The sequence below is a fragment of the Myxocyprinus asiaticus genome, chromosome 18 (assembly GCF_019703515.2).
Source record: "Myxocyprinus asiaticus isolate MX2 ecotype Aquarium Trade chromosome 18, UBuf_Myxa_2, whole genome shotgun sequence".
Taxonomy (NCBI): domain Eukaryota; kingdom Metazoa; phylum Chordata; class Actinopteri; order Cypriniformes; family Catostomidae; genus Myxocyprinus; species Myxocyprinus asiaticus.
The window spans coordinates 44,948,696-44,971,927 of NC_059361.1; the positions used below are offsets into that span (position 1 = coordinate 44,948,696).

The window sequence follows — 23,232 nt, forward strand, 5'->3', positions numbered from 1 at the left end:
GATTTACATTACTGGTTATTTCCTAAATTTGACAATTTCTCTGAATTAACAAAGAAAATGTGATATTTGGTATATTTACGAAAGAGGGAACACACGACTTAGCAATTAACATAATTATTATTCTTGGGAAATTATTTTTACATAAGAGAATATTCATTAAAACAGTACCGAACTTTTATACATTTCACAAGAAGCTATGTCATCATTTCTTATCACTGAAGTCAATGAAGAAGAAGGTTGCCTTGGAACTTTGTAACTTAATAGAAGAACTTAAACTTGCAGAGAACCCCTAGACCCTGTCACCCCCAGGGTCTTTTTTTTTTTCTTTTTTTCTTTTTCTGTTGTCTGGATAAGAAATTTATATTATTGTACCAGGCCTTTATGTTTATAATGTACCTTTCTTACTGGTCAATAAAGTTCAATAAAAAATAAAAATTAAAAAAAAGATGTGAGTGAGCGAATGCTTTTTGCTACACGATGTCTCCCGGAAGAAAATGCGCCGGCTGTCTGTGCTGTCTTGGTTGCTATGCGACGGCTACCGGAAGTGCATGTGTGTTCAGTGCTGTGCGTTGAATCATGGCTGCCTTTGCAGTCAACAAAAACAGCCGACACAACAGACAGAAATGCAGCGAGCTGCCGCTCGCACAGGACAGAGAAATCATTAAACCCTCTATAACGGAACTTACCAAAGAAGTGCGCACCAACATTCTCTGTACTGTGGAAGGATGCGGGAAGATTCTGCCCAACACTCCAGCACTCAACATGCATCTGGTCAAGTCTCATAGAGTCAAGGTACAACCTTTATACAACACTTCAGCAACTCAAAGTGCTCGTTTACTTTTTAGTCTGTCTGGTTTATTTTATGTTTCCATGTACATGGCGAGTCTTCATTCACTTGAGGCTTTGATTTCGTCCATTATCAGTCTGTTGCTTGTAATTTGTCTTCCGTGTGCTAAATAAAATAAAACATATTCGGATTACAGTGTGAATTATAGTAGCTAGCTACTCTTAAACTGTAACTGTGGCATACATTAGAAACCGTGTTTACGTGTTATGAAGCTATGCTTTGGAGAGACATTTAGATGATCTGTTTTTTTTTTTTTTTAGCACTCCAGGACAGCACTCACTTTCAGTTGATCTGGTTTAATATCAATGAGTTTTAATTCAAGTCCTCCATCTTACTCCAAACACTTACATGTGGTAAAGTATGGCCAATCATGTCTTTAGACTTTATATTGTGATGGGGTGATTCACCTGGGGCCGGTTGCACCAGCTATATGTAAGTTACAGCTTAGCCTAGTTGTGGCATAAATGGGCACTATGTCACAATTTACGCACTACTAAATATTTGAGCATTGCACCATTAAACTTAGGTAGCACGTAACCCAATGTATAAACTAAATATTTACGGAAGCCTCAGACGAGGAGTAACGGTTGGAATAAAAAAGCAGACCGATATTTTATGACATCAATGAGCTCATGTTTTGCATGACAGGCATCAATCATTTCGACATACAGTATGATGTTGACATTTACACTCATTTACATTTACAACCTACTAGTTAAGTCTTGCCTTAAGAACAGGTGATGCAACGAAATTAAGCACTGACTTCGTTACAAACTAACTAGTAGTTACTAAGCCCGTAGTGTGAACTTTATGTCCCAAATTACGTGACACCTTGCGCACAGCTGGTGCAACCCTACCGATGTCCTTAAAGGAATAGTTCACTCAAAAATGCAAATTCTCTCACTTACCCTAATGTCATCCCAGATGTGTATGACTGTCTTTCTTCAGCAGAACACAAATGAAGATTTTTAGAAGAAGACTGATCTCTGTCAGGTCCTTATAATATATGTACATGGGTTCCAGCACTTTGACGGTCCAAAAGTCACATTTAGGCAGCAATAAAGTAATCCATGTGACTCCAGTCGATCAATGAATGTCTTCTGAAGCGAATCGATACGTTGTGTTAAAAATAAGAGAATAATTAAAACGTTATTAACTTTTAAAAAGCGCTTCCTGCCAGCAGTTGACGCATCATGTTGCTGTCGCGTGACGTAAGAGCATCGGCTAGTTCATGCAAGAATTCGGCAGCGGCGCATATGTACAACAGAAGAATGAACGTCACGCAAGAGTTCGGCCATTTCATACAGCATCAGAGCGCTGGTGGAAGTGCTGATTTAAAATGAAAAACATTTAATTATCGACTTGTTTCTTACATAAGCGTATCGATTCGCTTCAGAAGACATTCATTGATCGACTGGAGTCACATGGATTACTTTATTGCTGCCTAAATGTGACTTTTGGACCGTCAAAGTGCTGGAACCCATGTACATATATTATAAGGACCTGACAGAGATCTATCTTCTAAAAATCTTCATTTGTGTTCTGCTGAAGAAAGACAGTCATACACATCTGGGATGGCATCAGGGTAAGTGAATAATGAGAGAATTTTCATTTTTGGGTGAACCATTCCTTTAAAGTGCTTGAATTTAGCTCTTAGAAATGTAAGTACTGAAATACCTGGAAAATTGCCATGTTTTGTTGAAAAGTGCTTGAAATGAAAACGGAACATTTCTCTACGTTTAGCATGCCTGAGAAAAGCATAAATTTTTCACATATCTTTTAATTATATTCACGATGTCCACCACTTACAGTGCACATATCTAATCCACTCAAGATTGGAACCGACATGAAAAGTGACCAATCACAGCTTTGATTTTTATGTGACGTGCGGGGTGGGTAAAAAAAACAAAGGTCTGTGCTTTGAGTTGTTGCCAAATGTCAATGGTACATAGACCTTCGTTTGCAGCGAAGAGAAGCAATTTCATTGTGTCTTACATTGACTTGATGATACTTTAATTCTGGTCTTTTAGCAAATCAGCTGAAATGTATCTGGTTACCATGGCAAGGACGTCATGCACTTGCCACTCATGCTCTTTGTCGTCCTTTCAGTCAGCGCAAGACAGAAATTCTCAAATGAAAATGTGTTTTCAAAAACGAGCTGAAAGAAGCCGATCTATTTCTTCACACAACACATGGAAATGTACACGAGGTGTTCCCTACCGATTCAGTTCACTCGACATTGCAGTAAGCACTATGGGGAAAGTCCTTCTACATGACCTTGTTGAAACCCTTATTCAATCACACCAATCTTCTGATTGGCAATGGTGTCTGAGCCCCGCCCCTTTAGGCGCCCAGTTGGCCTATATAAGCGGGCGCTCCGTCACCATTTCTTCCGAATTTTCTTCCTTCAAGACTATGGTCTTAGTCTTAGAACCCCCCTTTCTTTACCATCAATATACACTTGCAGCGTATGGAACTTCTCAGCAAGACGCGAACAGGACGACTCGTCACCTGTGCTCAGCACCTGCACCGAGAGGCTTTACGCTCCCCTGTGTGTTCCGGTGAAGAGTTCTCCACATTGCAGTCGAAGACGCTCTCGGTGAACTGGTTCTTCGCTTCAGACGCTCGTCGTTGACGTGCAGCACTTCAGCAAAATTATACCTGCTTCCCATATATATATATATATATATATATATATATATATATATATATATATATATATATATATATATATACACACACACACACACACACACACACACACACACAATATTAACTAAAGAGCATAGACTTTTAATAAAATCCTTCATAAAAGAGTTTTGTGCATCCGATGTGAATCATAACATCACCAACTTTGTTTTGAGGCAAAAAAGTATTTGAAAATCAGACATAAAGACAAAGACACAAGGCTGTGTACTTACCGTGTATCATGAGGGCGCAAACTACAAACCCATGAAGCATTGCGAATGACGTCATTGAATAAAAATCGATGGGAATATATAAAACTATTGATTTTAGGTTGTTGATTATAAGTATAGAAACAATATATTTTACATTTATTGCAAAATATCCCGATATGTACAAATATATAAGTAGTTTAAGGGTGAAGGGAGACCGACTCGATTACGTCATTCACAGTGCATCTTGGGAGCACGCGGTCGCTCCGAGCAATGTTTCGCGGGTTTCGTTGGACGCGGTTCTCCATTCCAGATCTGAGACGCTTGAATCACGTGCTTGCGATGCACCCATACAAAGTGATAACTCAGAAAACAGATCTTATTGCACATCCGTCCTCAGGATTGGTTTTCGTCAATAGATCTGAAGGATGCATACTTTCATGTTCCAATGCACCACGTCACAGGCAGTTTTTAAGATTTGCGTTCGAGGGGACTGTGTATCAATTCAAAGTCCTTCCTTTTGGTCTGACTGGCTCCCTGCATGTTCACGAAATGTATCAATGCGGCACTTTCCCCATTAAAAATGAATGGTGTGCATGTTTTGAATTACCTCGACGATAGCCCAATCAAAGGCACTATCGAACGAACACGGGACGTTCTGCTTTGCCATCTGAAAAATCTGGGTCTGAATGTCAACTGGGCAAAAAGCACACTTTTCCCCAGCCAGCAAATCTCCTTTTTAGGGGTTTGTATCGACTCCGTGAGCATGCACGCACCTCACGATCAGCGCGCACAGACCGTTCTTCGGTGTCTGTCTCCGTTCAAACTGGGGAAAACATTGCCACTGTAGTCATTTCAGAGAATGCTGGTGTTGGACCTCATGTATTCAGATAGAAGACAAAGGCAGGCCTAACACAGTCGTAAAACCTAACTCAGGCCCCCATATCAAGTCATAAATCTTACTGATAAAAACCGTGCCAAAATCAAACAAAGGGAGTCCAAAACAGACAACAAATCCCATGAAGCCTTGCTCACTAAAGGATCGAACTCTCAACTCCTATTGGATGAGGCACACGACAGAACGCACCTCAACCATGACATCATCAGGAGTAGAAATACCTCTGAAATGCTTCCGGGATTTGCTTCCAGCAACTTTGCTCACCATGCGTAGACTCAGCTCATCGCTGCTCTCAGGTGCAGCCTTGTGGCACAAGGAAGAAACGTCCGACTTGAAACTGTGGCCATACAATCGCCATCTCGCTGGACGAGTTGAGATTACTCTGTGTTCCACCGAACACTCTAACAGATCCGAAGGAGACCGCCGAGCAATCCGCATCTTCATCCGTTTGCCTGCAGAAGTGAAGAGATAAAAGATTTCTCTTCCATCTTCAATCAAGTCGACGTCGCTGATTTCTCCGCCAGCCCGCCGAGAATCAGCAGCCGTACCGCCTGCCGACAGAGCGAGCAAACGGCCTCCCGTCATCACCCGAACCTCGAGGAACCCAGTCAGAGTTAAAGGACGGATGAACACACATTCTGCGTCCTCATGCGATTCAAGTAAGAGGTTTACGTCTGGGCAGAGATAGAATATTATAGTGTGTTATTCTTGTGTATCAAGGTTATTGCTTGTACAGTTTACGGACCGCCATGTCCGCTCATTATTAATACTCGGGGTATTAATTATCACAAATTTGATTTGCTGTATTGTAGTCCAACCACATTGGACTGTTGTGCATTTCCGCCATCGCGGGTGAGACCGGCAAACTGAGTTTATCCATTAAAGAATCAAAGACCGCGGGACGGTTTATGAGCCGTCCACCGCATCTCTGAGTGATAAACTAACAGCTGCTTTCTCTCCCACGATCGCGAAATCGGCTTTGGGCCCGTCACTTAATTCTCTCTCTCTCTCTCTCTCTCGTACTAACACACACACACATACACACACACACACACACCCTCATGTGTTATAGGATTATTTTGATTTCTATATCTAATCATGTCACTGTTTAGTTTGTAGTTGTAAGTCGGAAGTTTATTGACTGCATTGTATTAATTATTAATTGATATTACTGCATAAATAAACTTTGTTATATTACAAAGAGAAGTGTTTTGGTTTGTTTTGCATACACCTGTGTCATGCTGACGGGATGTCAGTGCTCGGATTCAAGCCTTCATTCATTGTTTTTTTTTTCTCCGAAAATCGATATTCTAATATAAAGGAAACAATCTAATATTGAGACTGTTATACTATCTGGTTATTAGTCCCTGATTTCAGGGTGGTGCCCCGTCAATATTAATCCTTGTTAATTTTCTATTGATTTTTGACAATTGATAATTATCTTTGATGATTGTTGAATTTGAATGATCAATAAGCTAGTGTTAATTTTAATTAATGTTTCATCGATGTTAACGATTATCTTTGATAATTGTTGATTTAAAGGATTAGAAAAGGTAACATTGATTCTCATCAATGTTCTACTGATTTTAATAATGAATAATTATCTTTGATCATTATTAATTATTGCTAATAACCAGACCCGCTCCTAAACGTAGCACACTACATTTACTGGAGCCCCCATATGAGGTTTTAATGAGTTAGATTCAATTAATTAATTTAAATATTAATTAATAACTAAAGAAATAATTAATTATTTCTGATAGTAACACTGATCTAAACAACCAGTAAAGCCCAACACTGGGTTTTATGGTGGCAGCATCCGCCATCATACTGTTAGGTCTGTTACACATGAGACCTCTCCAGTATTGGCTCAAGTGGCACGTTCTACATCACGCCTGGAGTCTCGGGCGCATGCGCATTGCGGTGCTAGCTGCTGTCTGGCTGCTCTAGCACCATGGACAGTGCCGGCCTTCTACCAACAGGGTGTTATGCAGGGTCAAATTTTCAGAAGAAAAGTGGTGACCACAGATGCATCCAACACAGGTTGGGACGCGTTGTGCAATAGACACCCAACTTTTGGCACCTGGACAGGTGCGACACGGGCATGGCACATCAACCACCTAGAACTACTGGCTGTCTTTCTAGATTTGAGAGCTTTTCATTCCAATATTGTGAATCACCACGTTCTGATTCATGCGGACAACACAACAGAAGTGGCGTACATAAATCGCCAGGGTGGACTCCGATCGCCACAGTTAATGAGCATGACACAACGCCTCCTCCAATGGAGTGAGTGTCATCTCTTCTCTTTGTGGGCCCGTCTGAATTTCGGGGCAGATCTGTTGTCATGCCAGGGAGTATTAGCAGGGTAATGGAGACTTCATCCTCAAACATTGATGAGGATTTGGGAAATATTCAGCAATGTGGAAGTCAACTGGGCATGGATGTGCTGGCTCACAAATGGCAAGTATGCATTTCCCCCGGTGCACTTCTTTCATTCTGTTTTCAGCAAAGTCTAAGAGGACATGGACACGGTTCTGTTAATTGCGCCGAAATGGCCCAATCAGTCCTGGTTTCCGGAGATGATAGAAATACTAGACGGCTCTCCGTGGGAAATACAGCTGAGGAGTGACCTTTCTCAAGCACAAGGCACGATTTGGCATCCCCAGCCACACCTGTGGAACCTACATGTGTGGCCACTGAACTTGAGCACATCGAACGAGCCATGTTTCTATACTGTTGACATTTCTTCAAGAGCGGCTGGACGCTGGTCTTACCCCGTCAACGCTCAAGGTTTATGTAGCAACTATCTCAGCATACCATGCCCTGGAGGCTGGCTCTTCAATAGGCAAACATAATCTAGTCAAAGTTCCTTAGGGGAGTGAGGCATTTGAACCCCCCTCGCCCTGCTATGGTGCCGACTTGGGACTTGAATCTGGTGCTTAAGGAACTCACAAACTCCCGGATCAAACCACTGGAATCTGTTGAGCTGTGGGTGCTTTCCTTAAAGACCGCACTCCTATTGGCTTTGGCCTCATTTAAACGGATGTGTGACATGCAGGCACTGTTGACTGACAGCTCAGGCCTGGAGTTTGGTCCAGATCTGTCAAAAGCCACCATTAAACCTAGAAAAGGCTAAGGTTTTATCCACCATAAGTGACTCCTTATGAATATATCTGTTTAGTGTTATAACTCTGGGAGTGTAATGTCACGTAGTGCGGCATGATGGGATATCATTCCCAATACAGCTTACGGCAATGTCAAGTGAACTGAATCGATAGGAAACGTCTCCGGTTACACATGTAACCTTGGTTCCCCGAGATTAAGGGAACAAGACATTGCCAAAGCTGGCCTCACTACTACTACAGAGTTTCATAATACGAGTACTCACTCTTGTCCCTCAGTTAGAAAATTCTAAAGAAGTGACTGAGCGGCGGCTTATATAGGCCAACTGCGCGCTTAAAGGGGCAGGGCTCAGACACCATTGCTAATCAGAAGATTGGCATGATTGAATAAGGGTTTCAACTAGGGATGTGCGAGACTAGTTGACTAAACGGTTCTGATGCTGCTAGTCAACACTGGAATTACTAGTCTGTTAATATTTCCCCCCATTAAACTGATAATCATTTTTACACATTTACATTTGGCTTTATATTTTTACAGAGGCTGCACTTAAATTACTGTCATATTAATGTTACATATTTTAAATAGAATTAATAATACAAATATTATTTAAAAAAGAGGATATCTGGAGCAGATACAGAGTTTAATTTCACCTCAGGCTGCGCAAGCTTCCCTCTCTCCTCTCGCTAGACAAGCAAACTCAGCAAAGTAGTAATGAAATCACTTCGGTGGTGCGGGAATCGGCTTTCCAAATGTTTGAAAGTCCCTATGGATGTTTTCACATTTGAGTCTTCTTTAAATCTGTGCTTGGATGTTATTTTTCCGCTGAGCGGGCTTTTTCAAGCGCAGGATGGACGCCTCAGGTGAGTCAAGTCCCGTCTTTCACTGGTCGACGGGTTAATTTTACTCATCAAAAAATGTATGCTTTTGAGTAAGTAGTCTAAAAAATAACTGTTTTAGACTAGGTATGCAATCTTTTTAATCTGCTGATTAAGAAGGCTATTTTCAATGAGGTGCCGACAGCTTAACGTGTTAAACTATCTTTTATTCTGTGTGCACGTCATGTTTAGAATACATTAGGTTTATTACAGGTTACATCACAGGCCTATTTTCTGTGTATATTTCTATCCTATAGCTATTTTTATTTTTTTTTAACATCGTAACTGTTATTGGTTAACGTTCTTTACCGAACAGCTGTCATATTAGATCAGTGGTTAATGCACGACTACGGCGTAAAATACGCTTGACTTAGCATCGGATTTGGAATAGATTAAGTATTTTAAATGGGTCGCATAAATTATTATTTTTTTTTTTTTTTTTACTGTTTTCTGAAGGTTGGTTTCTCTTTAGACTAGTCGACTAGTCGGTTACAAAACTTCCGTTTAAACGACAGTCAAATTAGTCGTAGCGCACATCCCTAGTTTCAACAAGGTCGTCTAGAAGGACTTTCCCCATAGTGCTTATGGCAATGTCTTGTTCCCTTCATCTCAGGGAATCGAGGTTACGTATGTAGCCGGAGACGTTTTCTGTCACTGTGAATGTACATTTCCCCACAACCACGGAGATAAATCAGACAATGTCACATTCAGACAGCTACTCTGCACTTTTTACATAGTACAAGCACTTAAACATAATACAAGCACCCCTATTGTTTTATAAGTTAACACCCCTTGCATATGACTATAAGAGATAAAAGATATAAGAGATAAAAGTATGCACTTCAGAAGCTACATAACACAAAATGTGCTCTAATTTACTCAAATCATATTAATCAACCATATTAAGAACCAAGGTACAGTAAACTTTTGAACAGGATCATTTGTGTATATTCAGCTACTATTTTGTCTTGTGGAATATATATGAGTATCTGTTATGTCAGATAGCTTCATCAAGGCAGTACTAAATAAAAGACAATATGTCACAAAATTAAAACAATAATGTCACAATTATTCCACCCCCACAGCTCATCATTAATATTTGCAGTTTCATTACATCATGTTAATTGATCAAATGTAGAATAAATAAAAGCAAAAATGTGTTTTTAATAATGATGACACAAATTCTACATACATATATATATATATATATAAATTTTCACATACTAGACATGGTGCGTTATTTTTTTCTGGTCGATTACCTCCTATACATTTGATAATGGTTCATTCATGCCATGTCGGAATTAATTTAATTGCAAGTTTACGACTTGTAAATATTGTTCATGTCACTCGTAATACAAGTTGTGAATTATTTGAAAGCTCTGAGTTCTGTGAAGTCCTTGAAAAATGAAAAATTGGTGCTGGAAAAAGTACTTGAAAGTCCTTGATTTTCATTCAATAATGCCTGTATGAACCCCGAGAAAATGGTCTCATTTAATCCCAAATCAGTACACAAAAATATGAAATTATGTTTTACATAGTGAAACTGAAGCATACATTTAGGACTATCAATATATTTTACATTGTGATATTATAGATCTTCTTTTACTGTTCTCATTTTTTCCCGTAAAACAGTAATTTTGCACAAATATGATGATGTGCAAAGATTTTTATAGTTAAAATCATGAGAATATTATAATGCCATATTTGTTCACATTGCGGTAATGAGAATTGGGAGGAAATATGTGCGTAGAAATCTTAAGAGACTTTAAATTAGGCTTTGTTTTCTCCATGCAAAATATAATTTCTTATTTGTTTCTTTTAATGTTTGAGTAAAATAGGTACAGTACATTTTCTTGCCTAAAAGTGTTACAATTACAATCACAAACCCCAGATAACAAAAATCTTGCAGATTATTGTGTTCGCCTGCATGTGCTTTGATATACAGGGAGAGAACACTGTTGGTGCCATCCAGGGTATGTTAAATGTCTCCTAACAGCCTCCTAGCCAACTCTTAATGGAGTCGACTGTGCTTTCAATGAGAGCTGAATGAGAGTAACACAACCCCAGTCTGTAGCACAGGACAAGCCAAGGCTGTTTTGGAATCATGGAGAGGTGATGCATTATTTAGTAGTGGTCGACCAATATGTTTTTTTTATTTTTTTTTCTGGCCAGAGTGGCTGATAGACCGATACAATGCGGATATATCACACAATTTAATATAGTAAATAACAAACATAAAATTGCAAAAAAACAACAACTCTTATTTAGCACTATATTTACTCAATTTCACACAAAACTAAAAAAATTATATTGTATTTTAAATGGTAGATAGCAGTTTCTTCTGATTTCTGTTTTGTCATCAAATTTTAGTAATTTATTTGCACATGAAGAAATTGTTATTGTTGAAATTGCACGCGTTCGTGCGGATCCAGTGCGAGCAGCAGCAATCTCCTGACAGTTTAAACAGCCTGGATTGCCTACTTGGACTATCATGGAGTGAATGTCATGACTTGTGAATGAGAGTAAATTTTGATCCTGAAGTTTTTTAATCTGGCTAATAGAATACGTGCTGCAGAGGAAGATATTATATAAGCGCTCGACGGGAAGAAAACGCTGGATTTTCATGAGGTTCGTGAATTACATCTGTTTAAACGAGATATCTGCATATTTGCTGATGATATATAATTTTTATTGATATTTTCCTTTTATTGGAAAAGTGACAGGATACTGTTGAGGAAAGACTGTTATAATACGTGCTTCAGAGGAAGATTTATGAGTTCTCCACAGGATGCTGGATCTGCTGAAGTTGTGTGAGGTTGGTTTATTACATGTATTTACGAGATATGCGCATATTTGCAGACAGTATATGATATTCGTTTTATTGATATTTGCCTTTTTATCATTGGACAAGACAGTTTAAAGTTACTGGGAACTGTTGAGGAGAGAGAGGGAGAATGAAACAGGCAAGCACTTTAACATTATGAGCTTAAAAGTTCGGCTCTGATATGCGGACCGTTTAAATGACGCTGTGTTGCACACCGGTCTATTAGGCTTTGTTCACACTGCAGGAAAAATCTGATTTTTCCTCAAATCCGATTATTTTGATTGAGTGACTGTTCAAACTGCAAGTTATATGTGGCCAGATCAGATTTTTTTCTGTTCAGACTACAGTCGCTTTTGCTATCATGTTCACATTAGTTGTCATGGTAACGCAGAAAACTTGCATCTATACACCATGCCATTGGGGTCTTGTATTTTATCAGTGAGCAAAACATCCCGTATTGAAGGCTTTGTGTCCCGTATTAAATCATAAAAAGGTTGGACCGTGAGACGAGGACAAGCATCCCGTATTCACATGACATTCAATACTTTTTCGCCTTGTAGTTTCTCACAACCGGTATGGGTTACTGCACCTTAGCACATCTCTTTGGGTAAGTTAAGCTAATGTCTGTGTTATTATAAGAGGTTTGCAGTTTTTTGTGTGCCCTGTAACATAAAAATGACATATGGGTGTGTTTCATTCAAAAGTGATGATCTCTATGCCCTGTTTACCTTCCACTTTGATTAGATTTCGATAGTTTTGTAGGGCTGTAATGTGTAATAAAACAGAACTCACTTTTGAAGTCATTTTTATTTAAAATTCTGTTTATAAAGATCCTATTGCATGGCCATCATTATTGTATTAAATTTGAAGTGCCCTGTGAAGGCATTATTTATGCCATTCGGAGCGCAGTATGTTTTCTCATCGTAAAACCTGATGTATAACAACCGTCGTGCACAGCAAATGATGAACAAAACCACATGAAATCCGATCTGACCATTCAGACTGAGACACATTAAGAAAAATCTGATTTTAATTGGATTCCAAAGCACCTACGAATGTGGTTTGGATGAGGCTTGTAAAAACGTAATCTGTTTTTGTCCTGTTCAGACTACAAAAACCTTAACGGATTTGAGTGACTGCATCCAAAAATAATTTTTTATTTTTCTGCCTGTGTGAACATAGCCTTAGTAACACGATGGCACGTAACAACAAAATGAACCATGACTGGTTGTTTACATCTCAATCACTTCACATGCAAGCAGGCGATTTTTCAGTGCCCTCAAGAAAAAAGTCGGCCAAACGGGAAAATGCATCGATGCCAATAATGAAAGTCAGAATATCTGCCGATTTATCAGCCTCGTCGATATATCAGTCGACCACTATTATTTAGTGGTGCAGTTGAAGTGCATTTCTTCTGATGGCCTCCTGTATTTGGAGCACTTCACCCCCACGACTGCAGACTGCAAGACAACCAGTCCTACATTTGAGGGTCAGTCTCCCTCCCATTTAGAAACTAACATGCAGGTTACTGTGTGGTTGGTTTAAATATGACTGATATTTATATAAAGATATTCTTGTACTCTTACTGTTGCGTTTGCAGGGGATTGTCAAATTGCATCTGCAGAAAGGACTTTCCCAGGTTTCTAGCCCCACAGTATTACATAAATTTCATACTTTTCATACAGTCAGACTGAGTTGACAGCTGGGAAGGTTGTTCTAGGATGGCACTCTCTAGATAAGCAGGATATCCCGTACTCTCTTTAGAGAGATTGCATTTGAATTATAATGGTAATTACATGCGCATGCTACAGTTGGAGTTACAAAAGACATGATCTATCTCACTGATTACAGTTTAGATGAGCACTGATGTGGTTGGCATTTTGTGAGGTAAAAACTGTAATGCAACCTACCAAATTTTTCTTAAATGTGTGAGAGCAGAATGGACACAGTTGAGAAACTTTTATATGGTTTACCTGCCATTTACACAATTCTCCTGTCTTCCTTACAAAATACCATGATTAAAATCATTTCTCGCTATGTTTCTTATGATTTCAGGAGGGTCTGGTCAACCCTACAATCAAGAAGGACATAAAGGATTCACAAAAGCTCTACTGTTGCCCAATAGAGGGCTGCCCAAGAGGGCCAAACAGACCCTTTTCTCAATTTTCACTTGTTAAACAGGTACCTGCCATTGTGAGTTGTCAATACAACTGAAAAATGTTGTTTCCATCATTGATGTCCCTTCATTGTAACTAAAGAAACTAACTATTCTTTAACAGTTTGTAGAACTTTATAAGGAATATTTAAATTTATTCATATATATTTAATATTTATATTAAGGCTGTCAATTTAACCTGTTAATTTTGTGCGATTAATTATAAAAACAAAAAATAACACATTAAAAATAAATCCAATTAATCATGCCCCCTGACTGTGCGTAATTAGAAATTCTCCTTCCAGCAGAGTAATTCAAGCTTGAAGTACAACTTCATATTTTTGCTAGTCGCAGTCAACAGGGGGCAGTCAACGCAACACAGCAGGACATGTTCTTGCGCAACAACTTTGAATGCAGGGGTTAAACTTAACACAGCATCCTGAAAATGCTGCCTTTATGGCCAAAATGCTGAAAATCAGTGAAATGCGACGCAACCACAGTGAGACGCTCCAAAAGCATCTATCTGACGCATTAGTACATAGACCAATAAATGTATTGCATGCAAATTAATAATTACTTTGGTTATTATATATTTAATTGTTTATTTGGGGGCTGTAGCACGGAGGAGGGTGGGGCCGGACCGGGCCGGAATGACGCGCGCCCGAACCCCAATCAGCCTGATGAGTCGAGCGAGGGATAAAGGCCACCAGAGACGGCAGTTCGAGAGAGAGAGAGAACTACAGGCAGCTGCCCTGTGTGTGTTTATGTTTGTGTGTTTTTGTCATTATCATTAAACTTTATTTATATTGTCAAGCTGGTTCTCGCCGCCTCCTTTCCCTTATAACCCCTTTACATTGGTGCTGCAACCCGGGAGAGATGCCCGTCGTAGAGTCCTCGACACTGCCATCCACCCAGGGGAGCGCCGCTGCCATCCGCCGGGGGACGGAGTAGCCCGACCGCCCGGACACGGGGAACGGGCACCGTCCACGAGGTGAGGAGGGACTGGACTCCCCGACCGCCTGGAGCGATGGAGCCACTGCCAGGGGCGGAGGAGTGCCCTGTCAGCCGCCAGAAACGCAGAGTGGTCGAAGGAAGACCGCCGTCCACAAGGGGGGGAGGGAATCAACTCCCCGACCACCTGGAGCAGTAGGGCCGCTGCCAGGGGCGGAGGAGTGTCCCCACGGGCCGCCAGAATTGCAGAGGGGCGTTCTGTCCACTGGGGGTCGGAGGTTTGACTCTGGTCCACCCGGGGAGGAGCGGCTGTCGTCCGCCTGAGAGGGTGGAGGAGTGATTGAGGACCATGCGACAGCGCATCAGAGAACCGGTGAGTGAGTTTATTTTTTTCTCTCTCCTCTCTCTCTCGCTGTCGCTCCGTGTTGGCCTTTCCCTCGCCTGTGTTTTTTTTTTTTTTTTTTTCTTCTCCTGTCTCCTCCCAGGTCGAAGAAGGCGGGGATGACCCAGGGGGGTGGGGGGGATGTACGTCATGCCAGGGGCTCCCCGGCCTGAGGCAACGCAGGGAGGAGTGTAATGCGGAGGAGGGCGGGGCTGGGCCGGAATGACGCACGCCCGGACCCCAATCAGCCTGATGAGGCGAGCAAGAGATAAAGGCGAACGGAGACGGCAGTTCGAGAGAGAGAGAGGGAACTGCAGGCAGCTGCCCTGTATGTGTTTATGTTTGTGTGTTTTTGTTTAAGTTTATCATTATACTTTATTTATATTGTCAAGCTGGTTCTCGCCGTCTCCTTTCCCTTTACAGGGACCTTTCTTGGCAAATGTTGATACATGCGATTACATGGATTAATTAATCAACATCTAATGTAATTAAAGCCAGCATCACACTAGCCATTTTTTCCAGTCATTTTCAGGTTTCATTAACATAATCACCAGCCAGCCAGAGGGAGACGGAGAGCGCATTAGCGTCTGCCAACAGGAGGACGTTAATTACTTGACTGTCGGGACTCCCTGATGAATTAATGGTTCCAGCAACAGAAGAAAGGATCCAACATGACAGAAAAAATAGTTCTGTCACCTGAGCAGGCTCTTGTGTTCTCTTCAAGTGACCAATGAGCTTCTTCTTTTATCGAAGAACTTACAAGACATCAAGCTGATCTGAATGTTTTCATCTGCAATTGCCTCCGTTTTGTATCGGCATGTGTGTCATACCTCAGAATGAAGAGAGCGAGATCTCAGCAAAACAGTTTGCATGTGTGACACTCTCGGCGAAAATAGTTGCTAGTGTGGCGGCAGCTTAACTTGATGAAAAATTGGACCTGATTGACAGCCCTAATTTATATTTAGTCATGTATGTCCTGTTAGGAAATGATTTGCTATCTAATACGTTTCCTAATCTTACTTATGGTGTAGCACTTTATGAAGATGCATGCCGAAAAGAAGCACAAGTGTTTGAAGTGCAGTAATAGCTATAGTACAGAGTGGGACCTGCGAAGGCACGCTGAAGATTGTGGGAGGATGTATAGCTGTACATGTGGTTGTCCTTATGCCAGTAGAGCAGCACTGCTGTCTCATATCTACAGGACGGGCCATGAGGTTCCCAAGGAGCACAGGTACATGGTTTAAGCTGTGGAGAAATTCTTAAGCTATTATTTAAAATGGTAAATGGAGATGGTAAAGTTTGTAATGGGAAATACATAAAAAAGAAGATGGTATACTCCTTATATTAATAGCATTCCGTCTTTCAATGCTAATTGACATCCCATTTTAAGGTGTTTCACTTATCTAATTTCATTTAAATGCTGAGGGAGTCAATATACTGTTTGTCTTATAGGTATCCACCAGTGAAAAAGAGAAAAATTGAAAGATTGTCAAGCAGTGCAACAAACGCTGTATGCATCGAACAAACATATGAAACACCAGACTCTAAGAAAAAGCTCACCAAGGGAGCGGCCTCTACCGAGGCAGTCTCTGAAGCCCCAGACCCAGCACAGCACAACATTAATCACCCTAGAAACATCCAGAAGCTCCTACTTACGAAGCCCAAAGTGGCCCTAGTCAACTTTTCTGTCATGCAGCTGGCCCACCTGCCCGTCCTCTTCCCCTCCACAGAAAGCACTGCATTGAGGTCGTTGGTCTTCACCATGGACGCACAAGGATCTGTAAGCACTGTGCACCTTTTACAACCATTGATTGGTGCAGTGGTGCCTGATCTGAACACTAAAACAGTGGCTTTCAAAGATGCCTTCTCTGTACCTAGATCAGCCCCAGAAACCATTTGCACTGGAGTACAGGTCAATCTTGAGAACCTTTCCTCTGTTGGAGATTCAGTGATTGATATTGGAGCCAGAAACAAAAGCACTTCAACAAACATCCAGACCGACATCTCATACCTCAGCAGGGGTACAAATGCCGGTCTAGTGACTGTTCCCCCCAACTGTGAGGCCTCAGTGTCTTCTTGCTCTCAGACAGACATCAGTGTGAGCGCTCAGATTCAGCTGCCTGTCAGCGTGCAAACCCAGAACTTACCCTCACGGATCAGAGCCACATCCTCCATTGGGGCACAGACAGATGTGTTTGGTTTCTCGTCCTTAAATGTGACTCGAGAAACACAGACAAGCTGTTCTGTGGTGGCCCCGGTGGATAAAAGCCAGATAGACCAAGCAATGTGCACAGATCTTTTTGATACGGATACACTCAGTGTCTCCACTCAGGTTGCAATGACTGATGCTTCTTTTAGAAGCAGTGGTTTAGAGGATCCCCTGAACGGCACTGGATCTGGGCTCTTTGAGGACAAGACTGCTGCATCCATGTGTTTTGGGGCCCAGACTGACATTTTACACCAAAATCCAGTAGCAGACAACCAAACTCAGACCATGATACTTTTCCGTGACCTTGAGAACATCCTATCGGACAGCATGGCTGGGACAGCTTCCAGCTGCGCTTCAGGTTTAGTTTCTGTGCACGAACCGCATCACACTAGTATTGACTTTGATTTTGAGGAGTTCCTTAATGCAACACACATTCAGACCCAGACGGAAGAAAGCAGCTTGAACGGCCTGAATTCAGAGACGACATTGGAACTCCTGGACATTGAGACACAGACTGACTTCCTGCTCTTCAACAACTTTGGTGATGGACACAACAACGACATGGGAATGAAGGTGCAACCTAACGATCTGGAGCTCGAGATGTTCAACACCCAGACCCAGACAGACCTCAACTTCCTGCTAGACAAGAGCGGGCACATGCCCCTTGGCGGTATTCTCAGACAGCCTAGTTTCAGCATGAGCACCGAGTCCTCTGACGCAGAGGCTGACATCAGGCCTGCTCCACTGCCTCTGCCCTGCACCCATTATGGTCAGATCCGGCTCAGCAGTGCTGAAACCCAGACCAACTCCAGTTCATTTTACAGCCTGGGCCATCTCTTCCACATGAGTAATGAGACCCAAACAGTGGTGGATGACTTTCTGTCAGCGGATTTGGCCTGGAACATGGAGTCACACTTTAGCTCTGTGGAAACCCAAACATGCGAGGAGCTTATCTCACTATTTCCTCATGCTGATAAACCCAAAAGCTGAGGGCTCCATCAAGGTGGCGGTTGCATTTTAACATAATCTCGTTCGGTATGAGTTGCAGAGCTCAAAAATTGCCCTCCGATGACCACCATCATCTAGTCCATTCTGTCAGATGATAATGCTGCATGGTCGTAATAATGTTTAGAATCTCAGACATCATTCTGTAAAAAGCTAATCCGTATCTGTGACGTATAGGTAAACCTCGAAAGCACTATCAAATCAATGTAATTATTTAACTGATTTAGTTTTATTTTTGTTGCATATTAATGTTCATCTAAGTTTAGTGGTTCTAAAATTATTTTTGTTGCAGTAGGTCAGGTCAGAGCCTCTTGTGGGCCCCCCCCCACATTACATAAAATGCCTTGTCTGGTATACTTTCTTTTGTCTTCTATTGTTTAGATAACTGGAGTCTGATTGTCTTTGTGCATGTATTTTTCGCCCTGGGCTAGTAATTTGCTTTGTGGCATAAAACAGACGTATGTGATGTTAATTAGTGCCATGCTCTTGACCCACCTAATTATTGTCACTGTAAGTAAATCCTGGTTCATGACAGAATCCATGCAGATATTTCTGGCAGACTGTTACAGCATAATAACTTTAAAAATCATATATATTTAACCAGTTGAACTTGCATCCTAAAGAGAGTTCACCCAAAATGTATAATTCTCATCATTTACTCGCCCTTATGGCATCTCAAACTCGTATGACTTTCTTCTGTGGAACATAAATGAAGGATGTATGAGTTTTTTTTTTTATTTAATTTTTTTTATGACTCAATGTAAGTCAAAGGGGTCCAAAACTTTCAAGCTCCAAAAAGGACTTAAAGGCAGCATAAAAGTAGTCCATAAGACTCGAGTGCTTTAATCCATGTCCTTGAAGTCACAGACCAAAAACAGTGATGCTGCATGCAGTTGCCAGGTACTCAATTCCAATTGATGTAATTAATAATGTGATCAACTGAATGTGAACAAGCTTCGTGCCAATGAGATGTCAAGATTTTATTGAAAAAGGACTTAAATTTTGCTGTTTCTCACCGGATAAAACACTGGAGTCGTATGGATTCCCTTTATGTTGCCTTTTTGTCCTTTTAGGAGCTTGAAAATCTTGGACATTGTATTGACAAATGCACCTCATACATCCTTCAAAATAGCTTAGTGTTTGTGAGTTTGAGACAGTATAAGGGTGAGTAAATGCTGAGAGAATCATCTTTTTGGGTGAACTATTCTTTTAACTTATGCATGTTTCAGATGTTACATTTCCTTTAAAAACGGAGCTGAGGCATTGCTCTTATTTACTATGATTTGTATCTGTGCTGTGAATGATAATTTAAATATGCAAATCCCAAAAGTTTACAGTAAAATGAAACCTTTAATATTTCTTTGAATGCATGTATTAATTTTTATATTAAATGTATTTAGCCACCTTTATGTATTTCATTTTCAGTTTACCCATATTAAGCTTTTTGTTGGTGCCTTAATTTAAGTGTTCAGTAAGTAACCATGCTTTTGATGAAATATAATTCCTGATGCTGCTTAATGGGGAAGCATAATTGCTTTCCTTGTTTGGTGTTTGGTTCTTTGTTTTGTTAGGATATTTGTGTGTATGTGTGTTTATTTGTGTATGCTTCTTTTGAATGATTCATCTGTATGTATGTGATAAATATGGTGTAAAATCACCTACTCATTCACTACTCAGCCTTACTGCACTAAATATGAAAGCTAACCATTGCCTCATTTTCATGAAGTATTTGTATAACATTTATTGTATGCTATTCAGTGTTTTAGCTCAAATGTACCAGTTTGTTATCTGGTACTGTACATAGTGGGATTTCGACAAGTAGAATGTAAGTGACGCTGTGTCCGTTCACTGTACAATATTAAGTAGGCTGCTTGTCAGCATTGTAACCGCTAAAGAGTTTGTGTTTCCATGTTTAAACACTATGAAACACTATAAAAATGTATAATTTAGATCTGGAAATTAGATCTTGCAAATGAATACATGATCATTAATTATATTTAGGTAATGATGATGTTATCATAGTAAAAGCTATTGCTATAGAGAACTTGAAAGAGTCCAGCACGCAAGTGTTTTTCTGTGAAGAGTGCATGCAGTTTTTTGTGCCAAGAATATATTTTGAGTTGCAGTTTGTTTGGTTTTTTTCTGTTTTTTTTTCTTTCTTTTTTTGCCATTATCAACATTTGTGTCTTATTTAACTTGGTATAAAAGATTATTTATAATCATTTATATTCATAATTCTATAGTTATGATTATGTATATTCTTTAGGGGCTGGCTCGGTGTATCATTTGAACCTTGGCTATGTTCTGTTGTTTAGTCTATCCTGCAGTATATGAAACTCAAAAAATAAACTGCTGAGAAGATTTTTGTGGGTCATTAATAGGAGAGGAAAGAATATACTGTTTATTTACTTAACATAAATTCTCAATTTGAATATTTAGAATATATTACCTTCTACCCAAAAAATTAAATCAACAAATAATATTTTATGATGTTTGTAACTAGGCTTCGAATTGAATATTAAGAACTACATGAGATGTTATAAATAAAAAACATTTAGAATTTTATGTGCATTTTTCTCACTTTCGGTTGTATTTTCACCCTGAACACCCCTTAATTGCCAACCCTGGTCAAGCATAATATCAATATTTTTCCCTTACATGCTCTATTAGTATGGACATTCAAAATTATAACAATGAATAATTGTCCTGAGCAAATATTTTAAATGTCAGCAAATGTTTTAAACACATCAGGTTATTTTTTGATGAGGCTTTAAAGCACATTTATCTGGTCACAGCCATGTAGAGCAATCGCACAATTCATGCTAAATGTCATAGAATATGACTCTTTGAAACAGATCTGGAAAAATGCAACTAAAAGTTTCATTACCAAGCAAAGCTATGGTTTCATATTTAATTGTAAAAACAAATTCTCAGATTATATGACCAAATCTCACAATATATTCATGTTTTGTGTTTCCTCACAATACCTTTATCCATCTATTATGAAGATTAGCCATGGTTTAACTATCAACCATTAGCTCCAATCTTCTCCAAAATGGTAACCTCCAAAAAAAAAAAAAAAATAAAATAAATAAATAATAATAAAAAAATTAAACATGACTGAAACTCTTCTAAATCCCAACATAACAGAACTAAAAAGAATCTTATTTCATTTTGCATAGAAATACACTCAAGAAAAGAGAAAGCACACACACATTGTCCATAGAAAAAATCTTTCAGGAATTGTATTTTCAATTTGCATGGGACACTGATGTCTATTCAAATCGAAAAAGGTTTTTTTTTGTTTTTTTTCTGAACTGAGCACTTTTGTAGCCTCTTTATAAAATTACTGATTTTTTTTTTTTTTCCTATGGACATTGTGTGCGGGCGTTCTCTTTTCTTGGATTTGATTTTTTGAGCCTACACACCAAAGCAACGTGGATATAAGCTTTTCAGTGTTTGGCGCGGACGTTTTTTTTTTTTCTGCTTTTTGCATAGAAATTAGAGCTGTCAGAATTAACACGTTAACGCATGCTATTAATTAAAAAAAATTAACGCGTTAATTTTCTTAATCGCGATTAATTCATTTACCGTTAATACAGCATAAACACTGGTGCGAAGGGCGGAAACTTTGTAATGTGTCCGCCCGGAGTCATTACACTGTCACACACGCCACAGCTTCAGAGCCCTTCTACCAATTGAACCTACAACCTACAAAACATACGCGGCGGTCCCATAGACTTGCTATGGGTGGTACTGTAGTAACCAAGGAACGTAACATGCTAGTTGACCGTTACGCTCTCGCATATGATAGAGCCCCGGAGGTAGTTATACCAGTACATAAAAGAATCTCGGACAGCGCTTCCGTATCAGTGATAAAATGACGGAGAAAGGAGCTCTTAACACTAGTTGATGTACAAAACAAACCCATATCAGAATCAGAGTCAGAATGAGCTTTATTGCCAAGTATGCTTACACATACAAGGAATTTGTCTTGGTGACAGGAGCTTCCAGTACACAACAATGGGGGACTTGTGATAGAAATCAAGTATTTTTTCAGCCTAGTAAGGTACATTTTAATTACCACAGAAGCACACCAAATCTTAACTATCACCAAAATGCAGAATGTTATGTTTTTATTTGCAAGCGCTTTTCATTCTGTTCAAAGCGGCGTGGGAACTAGTTCTTTCAATTAGTCAAACTCCCACTTAGATTTTGGGAAACATTTAATGTTACCTGAATTGGTGCTATTTTAGTGAATTTCTGTCTTTATATTGTGCAAGGCTTTGTTTTGAAAACATTAATAAAGCATTATATTGTTACATATTGTTTTGTTTTCTTCCCTAAGATGGAAATGAATTTTGACAAGAAAAGAAGTATATGTAGTAGAGTTGGGGTACTTGAGTTTGGACTCGGACTCGAGTCCGAGTCATGAGTCCAATTTTAATGGACTTGGATTTGTCATGGACTCGGATGCATTTTTACTAGGACTTGACTCAGACTCTGGATTTTTTTTCAAGTCCAGTTGAGTCCATGACATTTGTGATGCAATGAAAAAATAAATAAATAACAAAACAGAAATTAATGAACACATCTCTGTCTGCAGCTGTATTAGCCCCTGAAGTCGTAGACATAGCCAGAGTTGTTTCACTGTGTTTATGCACAGGCACACTCATCAGTCAACCAAAACGCTTGAATGTTACTACAGAGACTGCTGTATAACATCGACTACCAAGGTGGCTGGCACGACGAAAACATAAAGATGGGTATGGGGGGGCCTGGGTAGCTCAGTGATAAAATACGCGTGGTTGCCGTGGTGGATGGCGTGAAGCCTCCACACACGCTATGTCTCCGTGGCAACGTGCTCAACAATCCACGTATTGATGATCTCAGACGTGGAGGCAACTGGGATTCGTCCTCCACCACCCGGACTGAGGCGAATCGCTACATGACCACGAGGACTTAAAAGCACATTGGGAATTCCAAATTGAGAGAAAAAGGGGAAAAATCAAAAAAATAAATAAATAAATAAAATGGGTATGTATCCAATGTAATAGAAACTA

The 23,232-nt window shown here is 40.0% G+C and overlaps 1 protein-coding gene across 6 annotated transcripts; it reads left to right on the forward strand.

The window, feature by feature from the left end:
- The first annotated feature begins 560 nt into the window (after positions 1 to 560).
- On the forward strand, positions 561 to 22,671 carry LOC127456310 (ATM interactor-like). Of its 6 annotated transcripts, none has more exons than XM_051724741.1 (5): positions 718 to 792; positions 1,108 to 1,200; positions 13,523 to 13,648; positions 15,987 to 16,186; positions 16,408 to 22,671. In XM_051724741.1, the coding sequence occupies exons 2-5, from the start codon at positions 1,153 to 1,155 to the stop codon at positions 18,152 to 18,154; spliced, it is 2,121 nt and encodes a 706-aa protein (XP_051580701.1). In that variant the 5' UTR covers positions 718 to 792; positions 1,108 to 1,152; the 3' UTR covers positions 18,155 to 22,671. The 6 variants fall into 6 exon arrangements, with proteins under 6 accessions (XP_051580700.1, XP_051580701.1, XP_051580702.1 ...); XM_051724742.1 differs by lacking the exon at positions 1,108 to 1,200 and adding an exon at positions 14,241 to 14,946 and having other exon boundaries at positions 771 to 792; XM_051724740.1 differs by lacking the exon at positions 1,108 to 1,200 and having other exon boundaries at positions 561 to 792.
- Positions 22,672 to 23,232: the final 561 nt, after the last annotated feature.